General features: G+C 44.7%; 1 protein-coding gene across 10 annotated transcripts in view; it reads right to left on the reverse strand.

The window, feature by feature from the left end:
- The window catches only part of lrch1 (leucine-rich repeats and calponin homology (CH) domain containing 1), a 195,448-nt gene that overhangs the window by 131,360 nt on the left and 43,895 nt on the right, over positions 1-20,193 (reverse strand). Inside the window, exon 1 of one of the 10 annotated variants that reach the window (XM_046403192.1) lies at positions 545-1,230. The exons of the other annotated variants lie outside the window; for them this stretch is intronic. Coding sequence (XP_046259148.1) covers positions 545-567 — 23 coding nt within the window. The 5' untranslated portion in view covers positions 568-1,230. Of the gene's footprint in view, positions 1-544; positions 1,231-20,193 lie in introns of those variants that run through there. 10 annotated transcript variants of the gene reach the window in all.

Genomic DNA, 20,193 nt, shown 5'->3' on the forward strand with positions numbered 1-20,193 from the left:
GAAGCCATCTCTTTTTACTTAACAGGGTTATAGGGCTACAGGTGCAAAAATAGCTGTAAAGTAAAGATGGCACAGCGAAAATAGTGTTTTTTAATTGGTACTACCAAATATTCCAATTGAGGTTGTCACAATGCCAGAATTTTTCAGGCTTAATCTTTCGAATTTTTACTTTTTTGATGCATCCAACTTCATTTCCACACACACATTCATGCATATTTCCAACCATTTAAAGCCTTTTAAAATGTGTATGTATTGTACTTAAAATATATGGGAGGAGCTCAGAGTAGAGCTGCTGCACATCCAAAGCATTGCTTGCAAGAGCTACATAAACATCCGTGTTAACACTTTGTTTTAAGGGGTATGCATCTCATACCCCTCATAAACATGACATGATACCTCTCATGAACAGGAGGGTGACTTTGCATAACTGACCAAATGACACTTAATGACAAGCACCATCAACATACATAAATGCTCCTTAAAGTTCTCGACAGGTGTTATGTCATGGTTTTGATAATATAAAGTAAGTCTTACACACATTTACCTCAATTTAATCTTTCCCAACATGGGTCCTGATCATGTACTGATGTAGAATGACACAGCCCCTTGGAAAGTCCCTTGGTTCACCAGAACTAGACAGCAGAGCAACTGAGAAGGGGACGAGGAGTACTTGGAGGAGGATTCAGATGTCAGACCAGTTGGATGAAACCTGGCTTGCAATGTCCATTTTAGTTCCTCCTTAAGATAAATGTCTTGCTATGCTGAAGCAGTAAGATTTTCCTTCACTGGAAGTAAGGGGCCTAACCCAACCCCTCAAAAAAAGCCCCATAAAGAGGTATGTCTGGATACTTTTGTATATATAGTCAGGGTTCCTACATATTTGAAATTTCAAAATGCCATACTTTTTCCAGACCCTAATTTCCAAACTTATCTGTAAAAAAAATCCAAATAATTTGTGACATTTGAGTAAATTGATGTGTATCATGTAAATGTTTGTTTTCATTATTTTGAATATATATATGCTATTACGTCACCAAAACGGATTTTTTATTTAAACTTGCACATGAACAGTTGAACTACTGTACTGTCTTCATCTCTCAAACCCCTTGAGTAAGAGAGGGGATGTTACAAAAGACTTGGCCTCGTTGGCATTCTTAAACATCAAATAAACATTCAAAAAGGTTAAGTAACTATAAATTAAGTCAATTAAAACAAAAATAAATTAACAAATAATAAATTAAGTTATAAATTAAAATGAAGAAATAGAAAAGGCTGTGTCTCACTGGCATCAAATCCTTCAACATAAAACATACTTGTAAATACTGTTTAACAAATGATTTTAAAGTAAAATAAATAATACATTAAAAGTTTTAGATATGGTTGCCCCGCTGAGAAAGAACATTAAAAATCATAGGAGGTATAATTCAAATATACGAACACTGAAGCAAACATCAAGACAAATGGAGAGGAAGTGGTACTCCTCCAACTTGGTTGAATCCCAGAGGGCCTGGAAAGATAGTCTGTTGACATATAAAAAGGCCCTTTGCAAAGCCAGAACAGCTTATTATTCATCATTAATAGAGCAAAACAAGAACAACCCATGTTTTCTCTTTCACACTGTAGCCAGGCTGACAAAGAGTCACAGCTCTGTTGAGCCTTCTATTCCTGCAGCTCTCAGTAGTGAAGACTTCATGAGTTTCTTCACCAATAAAATCACTAACATTAGAGAAAAAAATCAATAAAGATGTCACCACAATAGCCAATATACTGCCAGAAACCTCTTTTAGTCCTACTCCATCTCTGGACAGCTTCCCGCCCATAGACCTCCCTGAGCTGACCTCCAGCATTAATAAATCTAACCCAACTACATGTCTCTTAGACCCCATCCCAACTAAGCTCCTCAAGGATGTCTTTCCCTTGATTGGCGTTTCCTTCTTAGATCAGATCAACTTGTCTTTAACAACAGGTTATGTACCACAGGCGTTTAAGACTGCTGTTATCAGACCTTTGCTTAAAAACCTTCACTTGACCCAGACATCTTAGCAAACTATAGGCCGATATCCAACCTCCCATTTTTGTCTAAAATACTTGAAAGAGTGGTTGCAAAATAAGTTTACTGATCACGTACACAGGAACAGTCTGTTTGAAGTGTTTCAGTCTGGAAACAGCACTGGTTAAATTTACGAATGACCTCCTCATGGCATCAGACCACGGCCTTGTCTCCACATTCGTTCTACTGAATCTCAGTGCTGCTTTCGACACTGTAGATCACAGCATTTTATTACACAGATTGGAATATGAGACTAGGATCACAGGGACTGCGCTACGCTGGTTTAAATCATATTTATCAGATAGATTTCACTTTGTTCATGTTAATGATGTTTACTCTTCACATTTAAGGGTTAACCTCAGTGTTTCACAGGGTTCAGTGCTTGGGCCAATCCTGTTCACCTTATACATGCTCCCTCTAGGAAATATTATTCAGAAATATGGCATAAACTTTCATTGTTATGCTGATGACACTCAGCTGTATTTATCCTTAAAGCCTGAAGAAACAGAGCCGTTAGCCAGACTCCAGGCATGTCTTAAGGACATAAAGGACTGGATGACCTCCAAATTCTTATTATTAATATCAGACAAAACTGAGGTCATTGTTCTAGGCCCCAAACATCTTAAAACTACAATAGCTGATAATATTCTCTCTCTGGACGGCATTACTTTGGCCCCCAGTACGACTGCGAGGAACCTCAGCGTTATCTTCGATCAGGACGTGTCATTTATCCATCACATTAAACAGATCTCTAAGACCGCCTTCTTTCACCTCTGTAATATTGCTAAGATTCGAAGTGTCCTCTCTCAGAGTGATGCTGAAAAACCTGTCCATGCTTTTGTTCCTTCTAGGCTGGACTACTGCAACTCACTATTATCAAGATGTCTAAATTACTCTATTAATAGCTTCTCTTCACTGGCTTCCAAAAAAATTCATAATAGATTTTAAAATTCTCTTACTTACATATAAGTCCCTAGATGGACTAGCCCCATCATACCTGCAGGATCTAATAGTCCCATATATTCCCAATAGAACACTCAGATCACAGAGTGCAGGTTTATTTGCAGTTCTCAGAATTCATAAAAGTAGAATGGGAGAACAAGCCTTCAGCTGTCAGGCACCCCGCTGCAGAACCTCCACTTTTAAGACTAGACTCAAAACCTTTCTGTTTAGTAAAGCGTATAGTTAGCCTCAAACATATTGTGTAGGGCTGGTAGGCATAGTTACAGTCGCTTCTTGACAGACAGCCACAGGTAGAATAGGTCTGACTAGCTGTTAATCTTTAATCTCTATCATAGCTATGTTGCCAGGGGACACAAACATGATCCACTGAGCAGTTCCCCCACCTGCCCAATACCACCATCTCTACTCCCCCACCCCCTCTCCTCTTCTTCCTCTCCCCTCCTCAGATCAACATATAATTCATTATTTTATGTCACTAACTGTGTGTCCAGTTCTCCTCGTAGTTTTGTGTCTCTCCCTCCCTTTCTTTCTCTCTGTATCTCTCTGCAGGTCTCTCTCCATCCAGACCTATGTTGAACTGCATCTGGCCCTCTGACGAACCCAATGTCAACTATCAACGTCTGCCCATGTTGTTCTTCTATGTAGTGCTATTATAACTATCTTAAACAACATATCAGCTAAAAAACAAATACATAGAATATATAGTCTTCAGAATTCCAATTATAACAACCTGTCATGTCTGTCCTTGTAATTTATGATGTTTACTGCATGTACGTTTCTCTCTCTCTCTCTCTCTTTCATCTTCTCTGTCCTTTCTACCTCTTCTTTCCCCCCTTTTGTTCAGTACAGGTCTGACTTGGACTGCATGGCTAGGCTATACCCTCAAAGTTCACCCTCTTCAGTGTTTTGTCAGTGACAAATCTCTGGAGAAGGTGCATCAGTAAGTGAAAAGATCATCTGCCAGGAAAGCTAGCATGGGCTGATCAGTTTGATATTTTATTAGAAAAGGCATGCAATGGAGAGGAAGGTGTTGGCCTTGGGGTCACACTGTAAAAAGTCCTTCAATGGTGCAGTCTATAGGAATTTATTTTAAAAAGTATATTTCTTCCAATAAATTAATTCCCTTTTCTTTTTGAATGCATTTATGTTACACATAAGTAAAAAGTGTGAATGTTTTGGTAACTTGTTATTATCTATCATAAAATTGATTTTAGTAAAACGTCACGAAACAGTCAAACTTGGTCCCCACCTCTCCTCCACCCAAACACTCAGCATGGGTTCCCCACAAGGGTGTGCCCCCTCCCCTCCCTTTCTGACATGTACACATCTTGCTGCCTCACCAGAGACAGCACCCATTCCGCCCACCACATGTTCGACCTGCTGCCCTCTGGCAGATGCTACAGGTGCATCAAATCCAAGACAAACAGACTCCGGAACTCCGGAACTTTCCAAAAGCCATCACCATCCTGAATGCATAAATGCACCAGACCCCTAACATGCAAAATCTCATGTGCAATAAATTCTGTTGTGCAATAACCTTACCTCTACAACAACCCCCCGTGCAATATTCTAACCTGTGAATTATGCAATAACTGTATGTGCAATAATGAGCAATTTAATCTTGTCAGGCAACACCCTGCTCTCACCATTTGCTATGCAAATACAAGTAAGATGCAGCATTCTTCTTCTTCCTCTTAAATCATTTGTATTTCTGTGTAGCATTTGTATATTTTGGATAACTTTAATATTTTGTACAGCATTTGTATTTTTGTAGTATTTGTGTTCTTGTACAGCATCTGTATTTTTGCATTTGTATTTATAATGTGTTTTTTCGTCCATACTGTGAACTATACTTTTTACTACCTATATTAGGACCAGCACCTCGTTGTAGCCCCTGCAATTTCGTTGTGCCTACAGCATGTCAAGGATTCAAGGAGCTTTATTGTCATTTCACACATGTAGAAACATGAGGTGGAATGAAATTAGTTTCCCTGGTCCCAGTATAAGCCCAATAACCTACAAAATGCATAACTATAAATATAAAACAACATTATATAAATATGAAAACAACCACAATAATTATATATATATATATATATATACAGTATAAACAGTGACAGAGATGACAACAATATGTCTATTGTTGTACCATGACAATAAAAGCTTTCTATTTTTAAAAGCGTATGTGCACATCTAGTTGTTTTGACTGGAGGGGGCGGTTCAAACTTGCGTTCCCAAAATGCAGGGCTACTTGTGGTTCCTAGAGTCCTCAAAAGTAGACTGGGAACCAGAGCCTTTAGTTATCAAACTCCTCTACTATGGAACCATCTTCCGGTTTCGGTCCGGGAGGCGGACACCCTCTCTATATTTAAGAGTAGACTAAAACCTTTCCTCTTTGATAAAGCTTATAGTTAGGGCTGGCCTAGGCCCCTAGTTATGCTGCTATAGGCTTAGACTACCAGGGCCCTCCCATGATGCACTGAGCTCTTTCTTCCTCTCCCTCTCCTTCTGCACACATTCATGTCCTATTAATGCATATTACTAACTCAACTTCTTCCCTGGAGTCCCTCTGCTTTCTTGTCCCGCAGATTCCTATCGATCACAACTGGACCTCCTGCTGCAGTCCTGCTGTCGTCTTGCTCAAAACCTACTGCAATTACTACTGTTTAGTCATAATCTGATTTAAATCTGTTAAGACTCAGTACAGCTACTACCATTATTGTTACTACTATTGTTATCAAAATCACCATAATACTTTCTGTATACTTCATTGTCATTGCTTGTGTGCTCCTTCTCTCACACCCCACCCCCTCTGCCTCTCTCTCTTGCTCTCCTGCTCTCTCTCTCTCTCTCTCTCTCTCTCTCAACCCAACCGGTCAAGGCAGATGGTCGCCCTTCTTGAGCCGGGGTCTGCTCCAAGGTTTCCGCCTTCTAAAAGGCAGTTTTTCCTTGCCACTGTCGCCAAGTGCTTGCTCAAGGGGGAATGTTGGGCTCTCTCTATTTACAATTTAATTAAAGAGTTTGGTCTAGACCTGCTCAAATTGGAAAGTGTCATGAGATAACTTTTGTTGTGAATTGGCGCTATATAAATAAACTGAATTGAATTGAATTGAATTGAAACTTTGATCAAACAGTAGAACATAGTCACTAGCAGATTTCACTTTTGACGAGAGAAGTGATAAGAAATATGATGCAGTGCCAAACGTTGTCAGGTAAGCTGCCTTGTCATCCCCGCAGGTGAACTTTGAGGCAATATTACTGTCTAGAAACATAAGGGGGAAAAGTTCACTCTTTCCAGCATAGCTGTTGAAGGATCCATGCTTCTCAATGACATTAAGTGCCCTGTACACTTCGGCAGACAGAAGCTCTGGCCCAAACGCAAAGGTCCTCATTGAGCTACTGGATGTAGCTGGAGCTGTGTCACTGAAACAGATAAACAATTTGGGCTCATTGCGAATTAATAATTACTATACATATCAACTTCACATCCAGCAGTAATGAACATTTAATCACCAGAATGATTGAATTGTCTTTAAATATAATAATACGTGTTATAGGATGATAGAGGGCATGTCAGTAGCCAGCTTACATCATAAGATTAATTACTACTATTGATTCATGTATTGTGGGGCGGCACGGTGGTGCAGTGGTTAGCACTGTCGCCTCATAGCAAGAGGGTTCCAGGTTCGAATACCGGTCTGGGCTCTTCTATGTGGAGTTTGCATGTTCTCCCTGTGCCTGCGTGGGTTTTCTCCGGGTTCTCCGGCTTCCTCCCACAATACCAAAAACATGCACATTAGGTTAACTGCCTACTCTAAATTGCCCCTAGGTGTGAGTGTGAGAGTGTGTGGTTGTTTGTCTTTGTGTGTTGGCCCTGCGATTGACTGGCGACCAGTCCAGGGTGTACCCCGCCTCTCGCCCGTAGTCAGCTGGGATAGGCTCCGCGACCCTGACGGATAAAGCGGTATAGAAAATGGATGGATGGATTGATTCATGTATTGTGCAAATAAAGTAAACATACAATAAACACGGCCAGCAACTTAAACATTAACATTTGTAATTAACACTGTAAGTTACCTAGTCTGTTTTCTAAAACAAACAGACTGAATTCATAGTGCAAATAAGCCCAGCAGGTATGGCCTGCACACTGATGCTAAAGGGTGGCAATATTTAATTTGTACTCATCATATGACGGTGTTGCTCGACGAGTATAGCACATGTACATGCTAACAAAGCATTGCATTGTGAATGTTGTGAACTTTTGCTATACTTAGCATGCAACACCATCGTACAACTGAGTACAAATCAGTTTCTTTATTTTAGCTCGTTTGGTTAATGGAGTAGCTCGCCAGCCACTGCAACAGCAGCATTAATACAGCTAATATCAGCTAGTCATTTGATGGATATACATATTTGCATGTTCTCACCGGTCATCATTCGGTGTGTGGGCAAGTTCACTTGATGTTGTCGGACTTGGTTTCACGCTGGGTTGAGCCAAAAACGCTGTGACTCTCAGTGCAGAGAATGCGGTGACAAGACGACAATGCTTTTTTCCCCTGCATATGACTGACAACCCCCCCCATGTTGGAGATGTCAGACGATTTCACCCACGCTCTGCATTTAGCTTTCTTAATCCATTTGGGATATTTGGGCTATAGTGTGGCCAGCAAGGACAGTCCCTGTACTCCAGGACAGGTTTCAACACATGGACTGCAGTGTGTTGGCTCCCCAGGCCACCTGTGGCTCACATACGGACACTGACATTTATACTCCCTCTGTTTAGGATTATATCACCTCCACCATCGACAGTATCACAACAGAAGAAGAAGCAGATCACCACATACCCTAATCAGAAGCCATGGAGGTGCGGCTCCTACTGAAGGTCCGTAACATTGCATTCAGATCAGGGAATGCACAGGCCTACAGCACATCCAGGGCAAACCTGAGGAGAGGCATAAAAAAAGGCCAAGGACTGCTACAAATTCAAGATAGAGGGTCACTTTTCCAACTTCGACCCCAGACGTATATGACAAGGCATCCAGGCCATCACAGACTACAAACCCAAAAACTTCACCCCTACAGCCATGGACACCTACTTCCTGAATGAGTTTAATGACTTTAATGCTCGCTTTGAGAGGGACAACAAGAACAAAGACACTGCTACCAAGACCACACTGTCAGCAGAGCACCAACCCCTCACAATTTCCTCCACTGATGTCTACACAGCACTGAGCCGGATCAACCCATGCAAGGCTGCTGGTCCTGACGGCATTCCTGGACATGTGCTCAGAGCATGTGCGGAGCAGCTTGCTGGGATTTTCAGAAAGAAGAAACGCTGTCTGCAATGAGGTTGCAGCATTCTTAAGGACTCATCCCACCCTACCCATAGACTGTTTTCCCTCCTGCCCTCATGCAGGCGCTTCAGGAGCTTCCGCACAAGGACTAGCAGATTGAGGAATAGCTTTTTCCCCAGAAATGTGTCCTGACTGAACTCTTGCTGACCCTTACACACCACTTCAATCCCCTCATCTCTTCATTCCTCCTCAGACCAAAGACTGTACTCCACTATAACTGTACCACTGGACTGTCCTGCACACACACACACACACATTACTACACAATACTACACTAGTTAAGTAAACCTAGGCAACTAGTGTCTATATTTACGCACTATTTAATGTTCATGTCACCTGTATTGTACTATCATCTCTATATTTCCTCTTGTAAATGATAGTTCCTGCCTATGGTCTACTACATTTAATGCACATATCCATCTGTGGAGACGGAGACGCCGTCGGGGGAAGCGCGCAGGAACGCTCGTCAGACTGAGGCAGCGGGGATTATGCACAGCGCTCCCGTCCATTCACCTGGCACATGTTCGCTCCCTCGCAAACAAAATGGATGAACTGCTGCTTCTAATCTCCAAAACTCCGACTTTAGGAACTCTGCCACCCTGTGTTTCACTGAAATCTGGCTCAGCGAACACATCCCGGACGCTTCTCTCCAGCTGCCCGGCTTCTGGCTTTTCCGTGCCGACCGCATCACGGAGCTCTCTGGAAAGACGAGGGAAGGTGGAACGTGCTTTTGTGTCAATGAAGGTTGGTGTAAATGTCACAGTGTTTAGGAAATCATGCAGTCCTCACCTTGAGTCTTTATTCATAAACTGTAAACCCTTTTATTCACCGCGGGAGTTCTCCTCGTTCATCCTGGTCAGTGTTTACACTCCACCTCAGGCCTGTGTGACAGAGGCGTTACAACACCTAGCTGACCAGGTATCAGACATGGAGGCTAAACATCCAGACTCCCTGCTCATCATTCTTGGGGATTTTAACAGAGCAAACCTCAGCCAAGAACTCCCAAAATACAGATACAGATACAGATAAAGTGTCCCACCAGAGATGCTAACACACTGGACCACTGTTATACTGTTTTAAAGAACTCCTATCGCTCTGTTTCCCGTGCTGCTTTGGGACTCTCTGATCACTGCATGGTCCATCTCATCCCAACCTACAGGCAGAAGTTAAAATCAGCAAAGCCTGTAGTGAGGACAATTAAGAGATGAACAGCTGAGTCAAAGCTGGAGTTACAAGCCTGCTTTGACTGCACTGACTGTAGTGTCTTCGAGGCTGCTGCCACAGACCTGGACGAACTGACTGACACTTCTACATCAGCTTTTGTGAGGACTTGTGTGTGCAGAACAAAACCTTCTGCACATACAAGAGTAAACCATGGTTCACCAACAAACTCAGAAAGCTGTGCCAGGCTAAAGAAGACACCCACAGAAGTGGAAACAGGGTCCTGTACAAACAGACCAGGAACACACTGATGAGGGAGATCAGAGCTGCAAAGAGACTTAGACTTAGAGACTTAGATTTTCTTTATTTGTCATTTGGATTTTCATCACAAACGAAATTTCGGTACAGTGGCTCAAGCATAGCAGGAATTACCGACATATTCTTTATAAAAGAAAAAGTAAAAAATATAATATATACACAATAAATATGCAGTAAAAAGTACTTGAAAGTGAGGTAGTTTGTATAAAAAGTCAGTCAGCATATATACGTATGTAATTATTATTGCACAGTGAGTATTTGTAATAAATAGTACTTTTGTGGATGTACAGAATATAAATATATTGCACAGTAAATAAATAAATGGGCTGTAGTCCTGAGTGGTGTTTGTGTGGTTGAGGAGGGGAAGTGATCATGAAAAGTTAAGTAGTCTTATGGCATATGGAAAGAAGCTGTTTGCGAGTCTGGTTGTTCTGCACCGCATGCTGCGGAATCTTCTGCCAGACTTCAGCAGTGAGAACAGACCAGGGTGAGGGTGGGAGGGGTCACTGGTGATGTTGTGGGCCCTGGTCAGGCAGCGTTTCCTTGCAATGTCCTGGAGAGGAGGGAGTGGAGTCCCAATGATTTTCTCCGCTGTCCTCACCACCCTCTGTAGTGATTTCCAGTCAGAGGCACTACAGGCCGCTGACCAGACTGAGATGCAGCTGGTCAGGATGCTCTCTATAGTTCCTCTGTAGAAGGTGGTGAGGATGGGAGCGGGTAGTTGTACTCTCCTCATCCGGCGAAGAAAGTGCATGCGCTGCTGGGCCCTCTTTACCAGAGTGCCAGTGTGATTGGACCAGGTTAAAGAGTCAGTTATCTGCACCCCCAGGAACCTGGTGCTGCTGACAATCTCCACTGCTACATTGTTGATGGTGAGAGGGGTGTGGCTGGGCCGGTTCCTCCTGAAGTCCACAATGATCTCTTTTGTTTTAGAGACATTCAGGATCAGGTTGTTGGTGTCACACCAGACTGCCAGGTGTTTCACCTCCTCTCTGTAGGCCTGCTCATCGTTGTTCGTGATGAGGCCCACTACTGTTGTGTCGTCTGCGAACTTCACAATGTGGTTGGTAGTGGACCTGGCGTAGCAGTCGTGTGTCATAAGTGTGAACAGCAGCGGACTCAGGACACAGCCCTGAGGGGAGCCGGTGCTCAGAGAGATGACACTGGAGACGTTGTTTCCCACCCGCACACGCTGAGGTCTGTTGGTGAGGAAATCAAGCAGCCAGTTGCAGAGGTGGGTGTTATATCCAAGGGGGGCCAGTTTATTTATCAGGTGTTGTGGAACGATGGTATTGAATGCGGAGCTGAAATCCAGAAACAGCATCCGCACATGTGTGTTTTCCCCTTCCAGATGCTCCAGGCTCCGATGGACTGTGGAGGAGATGGCATCCTCTGTGGAGCGGTTGCGGCGATAAGCAAACTGGTACGGGTCGAATATTGAGGGGAGTCCAGAAACCATGTGGTCCTTTACCAGCCTCTCAAAGCACTTCATCATGATTGGTGTAAGTGCAACTGGGCGGTAGTCGTTGAGGGAGGAGGTTGTGTTGTTTTTGGGTACCGGTACAATGATGGCAGTTTTGAAACAGGATGGTACCACAGCCTGGTGAAGTGATGTATTGAAAATGTCTGTGAGAACCCCAGCCAGCTGGTCAGCACATTCCTTGAGCACTCTTCCTGGTATGTTGTCAGGGCCAGCTGCTTTCCGGGCATTCACCTTCCTCAGGGTTCTCCGGACATCAGCTGAATCCAGGCGGAGTATCTGCTCACCTGGGCGAGGAATGGATTTTACTGCTGAGGTGGTGTTCAGTGCCTCGAACCTCCCAAAGTGTTTGTTCAGTTGGTTGAGGAAGCTAGTGTTGTTCTCACAGGAAGGGGTAGGAGCCTTGTAGTCAGTAATAGATTGGATGCCCTGCCACATCCGTCTGGTGTTAGTGGGGTCATTGAAAAGGTCCTGTATTTTTTGTCCATGAGCGCGCTTGGCCAGTCTTATAGCCCGGTTCAGGTTGGCTCTAGCTGTTTTCAGAGCCACCATGTCACCGGACTTGAAAGCCTCATTTCTTGCTTTCAGCCTTGCACGTACCTCACTGGTCATCCAGGGTTTCTCATTTGCCCGGGTGGTGATAGTTTTTACCACGCTAACATCCTCCGAACATTTCTGGATGTATCCTGACACAGATTCAGCATACTCCTCAATGTCCACGGCAGCTGACTTAAACATGTCCCAGTCAGTAGACTCGAAACAGTCTTGTAGGGCATCCATGGCTCCTGCAGGCCAAATCCTCAGGACATTCATGGCATCTCTGGTGTTTGCACTGGGTGGAATGTACACTGCTGTGATGATGATAGCACTGAATTGCCGAGGTAGATAAAAAGGTCTGCATTTCACCGTCAGTATTTCCACATCAGGAGAACAGTGACATGTGATCTTCTCTGCATTGCTACACCAGTTGTTGTTTATGTATATGCAGACCCCACCGCCCCGTGATTTGCCAGTGAGAGAGCTGTCTCTGTCCAACCTGAATGTTGTTAGCCCCTCCATGCTAACGGCGTCATCCGGTACAGATGGAGTCAGCCAGGTCTCTGTGAGAATGATGGCGCAGCAGTCTCTCGTTTCCCGCCTGGTGGTCATCTCTAGCTTTAGGTGATCCAGTTTGTTCTCTAAGGAACGGACATTGGAGAGCAGGACGGAAGGTAGCGGCGACCTGAACGGGTTAGCCTTTAGCTTGGCTTGTAGCCCCGCTCGACACCCCCGCTTCCTCTTCCTGTCGCACCGCCTCCGCCTCCCCCGTTGTCGGACACCGCTGGTACGAGGCTCCGCTGCACCACAGGCCGCTGGATGTAGCTGGCGCAGCAGTCCGAGGCTGTTAAGGAGCTCCAATGTGGACGCGTCTACGTGCCCATAACCACTGTTTTCTGCCAGATCTAACACTTCCTCTCTGTTTAGATAAGTTCGCTGCCAGTTCCTATCTAAGCTGCGTGAATTTGATGAGTTGTTCGCCAATATATCTGTCGGTAAATCTATTTGCGCTGTCGGAGCCACTGCAGCCGCAGCCGGCACGGGCGCCGCCATCTTGGAAGAGGTGCTACTCTGAGAAGCTGAAAAACAAGTTTTCAGCCAACAACCCTACTTCAGTGTGGAAGGGCCTGAGAGGCATCACCAACAACAGGAGCCCATCCCCCCACCCTGTGGGTAATAAGGTACTGGCAGAAGAGCTGAACAGCTTCTACTGCCGGTTTTCACACCCTCCACCCACCCCATCAACAACACTCAACCTCTGTGCCATACCTGACACCTCCCCCTCCCCCTCCCCTTCAACTCAGATCTCCCACCAGCACTGAAGGTCAATGTGGAGGAGGTGCATCGGTTCTTCCAGAGGCAGAAGACCAGGAAGGCTCCAGGACCCAATGGAGTGTCCCCCTCCTGCCTGAGAATCTGCACTGACTAGCTGGCACCCATCTTCACCCAGATCTTCAACAGATCTCTGGAGCTGTGTGAAGTACCCTCCTGCTTCAAATGTTCCACCATGATCCCAGTCCCCAAAAAACCCACCATCACAGGGTTGAGCGACTACAGACCCGTTGCCCTGACGTCTGTGGTCATGAAATCCTTCGAGAGGCTGGTGCTGAACCATCTGAAGCTCATCACAGGCCTCCGGCTCAACCCCCTGCAGTTTGCCTACCGGGCAAACCGGTTGGTGGATGACGCAGTCAACATGGGACTGCACTTCGTCCTCCATCACCTTGGCACCCTAGGGACATACGCCAGGATCCTGTTTGTGGACTTCAGCTCTGCATTCAACACCATCATTACAGAAATCCTCCACTTCCTCACTGACAGGAGGCAGCAGGTGAGGCTGGGGAGCATCACCTTCAGCACCGGCGCCCCCCAGGGGTGTGTTCTTTCCCCGCTGCTCTTCTCCCTATACACAAACGTGCTCCTCAGGGGACCTGTCTGTTAAACTACTTAAGTTTGCGGACGACACAACAGTAGTTGGCCTCATCAGGGACAGTGATGAGGCTGCCTACAGACGTGAAGTAGACCAGCTGGTCCTCTGGTGTGGTCTGAACAACCTGGAGCTTAACCCGCTCAAGACTGTGGAGATGACAGTGGACTTTAGAAAGAACCCACCCACCTTATCCCCCCCTCATCATTTTCAACAACACAGTGTCTACTGTGGACTTCTTTAAGTTCCTGGGAACTACAATCACCCAGGATCTCAAGTGGAAGTCCCACGTAGACCTAATCAGGAAAAAGGCCCAGCAGAGGCTTTATTTTCTGCGACAGCTGAAGAAGTTCAACCTGCCTCAGGAGCTGCTGACCATCTTTTACACCTCCATCGCCCAGTCTGTTCTCTGCACTTCCATCACTGTCTGGTTTGGATCGGCCACCAAACAGGACAGGAACAGACTGCAACGGATAATCAGGTCTGCAGAAAAAATCGTCGGGGCCAACCTGACCTCCATCCAGGACTTATACCAGTCCAGGGTCAAAAAACGGGCAGGAAGCATCACTGCAGACCCCTCACACCCTGCACACAAACTGTTTGATCTGCTTCCCTCTGGTAGGCGTTACAGAGCTCTGTATGCCAAGACTACCAGACACAAAAACAGTTTCTTCCCCCAGGCTGTCTCCCTGATCTCCCCGTAATCCATCTGTCATTGTAAGAACCATCACACTGTTTGCACTACATGTACATACATATTTATATCTTGTTTTTTTCTTCTTGTAAATACTTTGTTCTTCATTTTTTATTATTATTATTTGTTTTTTGTTTGTATTTTGTATGGTACACAGGAGAGAGAAAAATCCGGAGTCAAATTCCTTGTATGGTCACACGTACTTGGCAAATAAAGCTGATCCTGATTCTGATTCTGTATAACGTGTTCATAGTACCCAATCTGTAAATTACTTGTAAATTATTCACATACTATACACATACAAACTGTTAATTTATTTATTACATCTACACTTGCTGATTTTGCACTTCTGGTTAGATGCTAAACTGCATTTCATTGTCCTGTACTTGTACATGTGTAATGACAATAAAGTTGAATGTAATCTAATCTAATCTAATCAAGTAATCTAATGAACTTGTCTTGTTAAAACACCCATTTCAAGGGCATTTCCTCTTCGCAACATGGTCTCTTCAAGTATTTTTGTGGATTCAAACTGATTCATGATCCCTGGTATGCAATAAATAGGCCTGACACCATAGTATGAGAAATATCCCCATATCATGATGCTTGTGCCACCATGCTTCACTGTCTTCACAGTGTACTGTGGCTTGAATTTAGTGTTTGGGGGTCGCCTGACAAACTGTCCGCGGCCCCTAGACCCATAAAAAACACTCTTGTTTTCATCAGTCCACAACATGTTGCGACATGTCTACTTAGGCCAGTCAGTGTGTTCTTTGGCAAATTGTAACCTCTTCAGCACAAGTCGTTTTTGCAACAATGGGACTTTGCGGGGACTTCTTGCCGACTTGCCGATTGGCTTCACATAGGCATCTTCTAATTGTTACAATACTCACAGGTAACTTTAGACCTTCTCTGATCTCCCTGATCATTGGCTGAGTCTTTGCCATTTTAGCTGTTGTGCGACTTAGTAGGAGCAATTTGGTTATTGGCAAACAGTCAATGATTATGGGAAATAATCATTAAAGTTAATTCAGTGTATGCTTAATACACATAAATATCGGGGCACCACCCTGTCACCAGGGACCAATAGCCAAATTAATAAATGGGAAGTAACAGTCTCTTAAAATTGTGAAGGATGATTCCGAGCACTGGCTGTCATGAATTCAGCTGTTATCACAAGTACATACACAATAACCACAGACAACGACAGGTTAAACTATAACAGGATTTATTAACCAGCAACAACCATCCATAGATAAGTATCACTTTGTAATAAACACTATTATAATCTAAGTTTTATCAACACACATTAACTATTAACTAAAGATAACACAGGTACAGCAACAAGAGTATATACATAGGTGTGCATATATACAGGGTGTGTGTGTGTGTGTGTGTGTGTGTGGGTGTGTGTAAGAGAGAGAGATGACAACAAAAGTATGGAGGCTAACAAGCTAGCCAGGTAGTGGCTAACAAGCTAGTGGCTAAAAACAAACAAAATGGCGGTTAGCAAGATAGCAGCAGGATAGCAGACAACAAGCTAGTGGCTAAAAACAAACAAGATGGCGGTTAGCAAGGTAGCGGCTAACGAGATAGCAGCTAACAACAAGCTAGTGGCTGACTACAATTAAGATGGCGGATGGCCACATGAGTGGAGGAACTACATGAGGGTGGGGGTCAGCACATGAGATGAACAACCACATGAGTGGATGATTCAGCAAACCAAGCAGCTAGTCAACACGAAAGTGATGACTCAGCAAAATCCAAAATGACTACAGAAAGATACGCTGGCCGTATTATTCGGAGCCAAGTTGATGATAACCCACTTAATATTGCTTATATGGTCATAGAAGAGAATAGTGGGCGGAAGCCTTCGAGCGCCACGTACACTTTTGTTACGGCTCGTGATCGCGTGCTCGGACTTTCGCCTCACCGTTCAGAAAGAAGAATGTGAGGAAAGATAGAAATGAAAATACAAGAAACACAACCCAAATAAAGAATCCACTCCAATTCTTTGGAGCCTCGCGTGTCACCACACAATAGCGGAGTCAGTAAACCGGAGCTTATCTGCTCAGCTGTTGGTCCTTTAACCGGTGACGCGCGGTCTCGCTGAAACGGCGGAAATGACCGACCGGAAACCAAAATCAATAAATGCAGCACTTAAAAGTTACAAAGCATGTGTAAACAAATTCTATTTTACGCTATCTCTGCCCAGACATAAGCCTCTTACTTCGCGTTGCTCCGATCTTTCGGAGTTTGGAATAATGATCCGCTTAAACGTTCGCAGCGTCGTCCTCGGCGGGATGCTGGCGGTCCGTTATCTCAGATGATGCGGAGTGTTGATCTCTCGGCGGCAGCGGAGAAAATCACCGGTGAAGAGGTTAACAAACTTTGTTTCGTCCTTAACAAAGTTGGCGCGCGGCTCGTTAACGTGCGATCAGCTGATTGCCCAGCGATCCACGTCGGATGAAGAAAAAAAGGAAAAGTTACAGAAAAAATACAGCAGTCTGTTTCTCGGCCTGCGAGTTGCAGAACTGTGACCCGGGATCTAAGATGATGTTAATCAAAACGTTTGATTGTTGCTCCCTTTTGGCGGTTTGGACATTTGGAGAGCCTGGAGAAGCTCTCACTGTCACAGCACGCACGGGGAAAAAGCAGGGGCTGATGGTCGCAGTGACCTTTTATTACCTGAGTGACGTCACCTCGGACCCCCGTGGAGATGGCTGGCACACAGCCAATGTCCGTGCCGGTTCTGAGTTTAAACTCAGGAATTTATGACTAGTTGCACATCATGAGTGGGGTCTCTAACAGTTAGTCACTCTAACTCAGGCTTTATGGGTTACATGTAGGCCGCTCTATTGTTCGCCAGAGCGCATGGCCAGAGATCCCAACATAGCTATTCTTCAATCAATTTGAATGGCAATGTAAGAAGAGATTTAGTTTAGTGAGGACATATTCAGTAGATTGTCTTATTTTTCACTGTGGAGTATTTTGAGCCTACATAATTTAATTAATTGTGACTGCATTTATATCTATTGTATTTTACTGTTTAAGGCTCATCAGGAACTATTTAATATGGCGCACTTTCCATGCAGGTAATGCGAGTTATGTTTAAAATTGATGGAGTGATAGGTAAGGCATTTTTTTTTTCTTATGGTTGGCAGTGTTCAGTTGTCCTACGCTTGGCTTCGGATAAGGAAGAGAAATAAAGAATCCAACAGAAGAAGTCATCTCTGTGCACAGCCCTTCGATTGCTTAATTAAGTAACAAATAAGGCAATTGTTTAAAACCTACAAAAAGCCCTGCCTTACAGTAGTTTTCCATTTTCTTCCATGTCTTTCTGGTTTTGGTTGCCATTTTAAAGGATTTGAGACAATTTTAGCTGAGCAGCCTATCAGTTTCTGCACTTACTTATGTGTTTTCCTCTCCCAAATTAACTTTTTAATCAAAGCACGCTGTTATTCTAAACAATGTTGGGAACGGCTGCATACGTGACACTGTTCTTGTGTTCTGTTGTTTTGAGGAAAATCTCCTCAACTGTTACTTGTTCAGATACGGACACTGCACTTTGCAAAATTCCTAACCAAGAAAATGAAAATGAAAGATAATAACAAAACAGAAAAAGATATATATATATAAAAAAAGATATAAATATGTCTATACATTTATACATTTCTGGGGAAATGTATGTCCTTGTGTCTGTTACAGTACAGAGTTCAATAGTTTGATGGGGACAGACAGGAATAATTTACTGTGTCACTCTGTGGTGCACCGTGGAAGTAAGATTCTCTTAATGAATGAGCTCCTGTAGCTGATCAGCACGTTGTGGGGAGGGTGAGAGGGAAAGTCCAGTATAATCCTCAGCATTGTCCTGCAAATGTTGAAGGACCTCAGTCACCTCCAAAAATAGAGGTGGCTCTGACCCTTTCTATAAGTGTTCACGTTCTTGCACCAGTCCAGTTTGTGGTCAAAGCACACCCCTAAGTATTGTACTCTTCCACCACCTTCACAGTGGCCCATTGATGTTGATAGGGGTCACTGGAGCCTTAGTCCTCCTCAGGTCCACTACCAGTTCCTTAGTCTTTGTCACATTGAGCTGTAGGTGGTTTCTGCCGCTCCAAGTGACAAAGTTGTCCACTACAGCCCTGTACGCTCTCTCATCACCTTCAGTAATACACCCAACCACTGCAGAGTCATTAGAAAATTTCTGATGGCAGGTCTTGAAGTCTGTGTTGTAGTGAAGAGGAAGGGAGAAAGGGGGGTCCTCTGTGGAGCCCTGGTGTTGCTGATGACTCTGTCTGACATGCAGCACTTTAGGTGTACGTAATGTGGTCTGCCAGTCAGATAGTCTGCAATCCAGGACACCAGTGGGGCATCTACCTGCATCGCTGTCAGCTTCTCAGCCAGCAGTTACTTATGTGTAAAAAACTACAGAGGAGGAGGGAGGCTTTGAAACAACGGAGGTCCATTGTCTTTTCCTAACAGGTCAGAGGCTCCAATCACCATCAGCAGGGATGCTGTCCTAGCAAGTCTGCAGGCCCAGATGGCTTGAGCCCCAAACTCCTGAAAGGATGTGTGGCCCAGCTGCGCAATGTTTTTCAGCACATTTTCCAACTGAGCCTGAGCATGATCATGGTCATGCCTGCTCTGTGGAAAACAACATGCATGGTCCCGGTGTCGAAGAACAACCACCCAAACTCACACAGTGACTACAGACCCGTGGCCTTGACATCACACGCCATGAAGTCACTGGAGAGGCTGGTCCTAAAGCATGTCCGATCAGTGGTGGAACCATACCTGGACCCCCTACAGTTTGCATACCAGCCACGTAATGGTGTTGACGACACCATCATCTACCTGCTGCACAGAGTCTACACGCACCTGGATAGGGCAGGCAGCACTGTCAGAGTCATGTTCTTCGACTTTTCCAGTGCCTTTAACACCATAAGACCTGCTCGACTCTGCAGTAAGCTCCTGGACATGCAGCTGAATGACTCGCTGATCACCTGGATTGGGGATTCACACGTCACACAATAACTTTGTACAAATACTAATAACCAACACAATAAAGAAATACAAACACTCCTGAGTGCAGTGGGACGCGCCCCTTGCCCTGTGCTCGATAAAGTCCGCCCCTGCAGTGGTGCGGGCTTCCGCAGAGGAGCCCGGGAGTGCGGGTGAGTGTAAGTGAGTGAATGAAGGACCAGAGTCTTTACAAACGGACAGATAAAGAGTGGGATGAGTAGTGGGTACCTCACTACACGCCTGGATGCTAGACCGCGGAGAAAATTCTCACGGGTGAGTTATTGTTGTGGTGAGTGAGGGACGCAGTGGGCCATGTTTCCGGCACAGAAGCGTCCATGGTGCACGCCACGGCAAACATGTCACCAGTCATTTAAAATATGTACACGCTGTTAAAGAGTCCATCTCTCTGTGTGTGTGTGTATGCGCACCCGCATGTACATGTGCCACAAAGTCCAAATAGTCTTTCTCTCCCAACGCTGCCTCGCAGGCCACATCATCAAAGTGTCCATCGCAGAAGACAGTGAGAAGGGGGGGGGGGGGGGTTGCTCGCCTTCTCACAGGGTCCTTTTTAATTTTGGTCAAATGGGATAAATACTTACTGGGCTTATCCCCATACGCATATAGCCTTTGCTTTGAAAAGAGGAGAGCGCTCCTAGCCTGCTGGGTTAGTAAGGTGTCTAGAGC

The sequence above is a fragment of the Scatophagus argus genome, chromosome 11 (assembly GCF_020382885.2).
Source record: "Scatophagus argus isolate fScaArg1 chromosome 11, fScaArg1.pri, whole genome shotgun sequence".
NCBI classification, from domain to species: domain Eukaryota; kingdom Metazoa; phylum Chordata; class Actinopteri; family Scatophagidae; genus Scatophagus; species Scatophagus argus.